Here is a 2,282-nt window from a genome sequence, read left to right as displayed (position 1 = left end):
CACTTGAGGTCAGGAGTTCAAGACCAGCCTGGCCAACATGGTAAAATGCCATCTGTACAAAAATGCAACAACAACAACAACAACAGAATAGCTGAACTTGTTGGCGGGCACCTGTAATCCCAGCTACTTGGGAGGCTGAGATAAGAGAATTGCTTAAACCTGGGAGGCAGATGTTTCAGTGAGCTGAGATCATGCCATTGCACTCCATCCTGGGGGACAGAGGAGAAAGACTTCATCAAAGAAAAAAAAAAAGACAGACAGAAAGAAGGAAAGAAAAGAAAGAAAGAGCGCCAGGGATTTGAACTTCGCCTACGAGGTTTGGTGATCCATCTTCTGCGTATCGCCGGGATTTTGAATCGCGATGGTCATCCCCTCCCTAGAGGAGCTGGACTTCCTCAAGTACAGTGACCTGCAGAACTTAGCCAAGAGTCTGGGTCTCCGGGCCAACCTGTGGGCAGACAAGTTGTTAAAAGCCTTGAAAGGCCACGTTAAACATGAGGCAAGAAAAGAAAATGAGAATCAGGATGAAAGTCAAACTTCTGCATCCTCTTGTGATGAGACTGAGATACAGATCAGCAACCAGGAACAAGCTGAGAGAGAGCCAACTGGCCATGTCACCAAAACAAGGAGAAGGCGCAGGACTGTCCGTGTGGACCCTGACTCGCAGCAGAATCATTCAGAGATAAAAATAAGTAATCCCACTGAATTCCAGAATCATGAAAAGCAGGAAAACCAGGATCTCAGAGCTACTGCAAATGTTCCTTCTCCACCAGATGAGCACCAAGGAGCTGAGAATGCTGTTTCCTCAGGTAACAAAGATTCAAAGGTACCTTCAAAAAGAAAGAAATCTGTCTACACAGATGAGTCATCCAAACCTGGAAAAAATAAAAGAACTGCAATCACTACTCCTACTCCAAACTTTAAGAAGCTTCATGAAGCTCATTTTAAGGAAATGGAGTCCATCAATCAATATATTGAGAGAAAAAAGAAATATTTTGAAGAACACAATTCCATGAATGATCTGAAGCAGCATCCCATCAATAAGGGAGGGGTCAGGACTCCAGTACCTCCAAGAGGCAGACTCTCTGTGGCTTCTACTCCCATCGGCCAACGACACTCGCAAGGCCGGTCTTGTGGCCCTGCAAGTCAGAGTACCTTGGGTCTGAAGGGGTCACTCAAGCGCTCTGCTATCTCTGCAGCTAAAACAGGTGTCAGGTTTTCAGCTGCAACTAAAGATAATGAGCATAAGCGTTCACTGACCAAGATTCCAGCCAGAAAGTCTGCACATGTGACCGTGTCTGGGGGCACCCCAAAAGTTATTACCCCATTCAAGTTGACAACTGAGGCAACGCAGACTCCAGTCTCCAATAAGAAACCAGTGTTTGATCTTAAAGCAAGTTTGTCTCGTCCCCTCAACTATGAACCACACAAAGGAAAGCTAAAACCATGGGGGCAATCTAAAGAAAATAATTATCTAAATCAACATGTCAACAGAATTAACTTCTACAAGAAAACTTACAAACAACCCCATCTCCAGACAAAGGAAGAGCAACGGAAGAAACGCGAGCAAGAACGAAAGGAGAAGAAAGCAAAGGTTTTGGGAATGCGAAGGGCCTCATTTTGGCTGAAGATTAATAATTTTTTAACATCTTGTAAATATTCCTGTATTCTGAACTTTTTTCCTTTTGTAAATTTTTTTTTGATGTCTTCCCCACTTTAGTCATGAGATCTTTTTCTGCTAACTGTTCATATTCTATGTAGTGTCCATGTATGTAGTGTCCATGGGTTCTTCATGTGTTATGATCTCTGAAAAGACATTATCACCTTAAAGCTCACATTGTTTGGGATGGTTTTTACTTAAGTCCCTATACAATTCAGGTTTCTAATGAGATACATCCTAAAATTCTGTTCCTAGATTTTTAATGTCAAGTTCCCCCTGCTGGTTCTAGTATTAACAGAACCGCAGTCTTCTGCTAGCCAATAGCATTTGTCTAATGGCAGCTAGTTACACAAGCTTCAGGAGAATTTAAACAATAACAAGAATAGGGTAAGCTGGGATAGAAAGGCCACCTCTTCAGTCTCTGTAGAATATAGTAACCTTTATGAAACGGGGCCATGATTTAGTTATGACATCAATATTTTACCTAGGTGAAATTGTTTAGGCTTGTGCATCTTTGTTCAAATAGCCTCATGTAATTGCCATCTGTCACTCACTATATTTGCATAAATAAAACTCTACAACTCATTCTAACATTGCTTACTTGAAAGCTACATAGTCCTAT

At 42.0% G+C, this 2,282-nt stretch overlaps 1 protein-coding gene across 1 annotated transcript; it reads left to right on the top strand.

The window, feature by feature from the left end:
• Positions 1-279: 279 nt before the first annotated feature.
• Positions 280-2,250, top strand: LOC105532146 (nucleolar and spindle-associated protein 1-like). Its single transcript, XM_011970232.1, is given in 2 exon segments — positions 280-1,607; positions 1,610-2,250. Coding segments are annotated over 2 exon segments (1,272 nt in total). The 5' UTR covers positions 280-361; the 3' UTR covers positions 1,636-2,250.
• Positions 2,251-2,282: the final 32 nt, after the last annotated feature.

Source organism: Mandrillus leucophaeus, unplaced genomic scaffold, assembly GCF_000951045.1.
Source record: "Mandrillus leucophaeus isolate KB7577 unplaced genomic scaffold, Mleu.le_1.0 Scaffold9355, whole genome shotgun sequence".
Taxonomy (NCBI): Eukaryota; Metazoa; Chordata; class Mammalia; order Primates; family Cercopithecidae; genus Mandrillus; species Mandrillus leucophaeus.
Note: the sequence above shows the minus strand (reverse complement) of the source record. Positions and strands in the feature narration are given on the sequence as shown.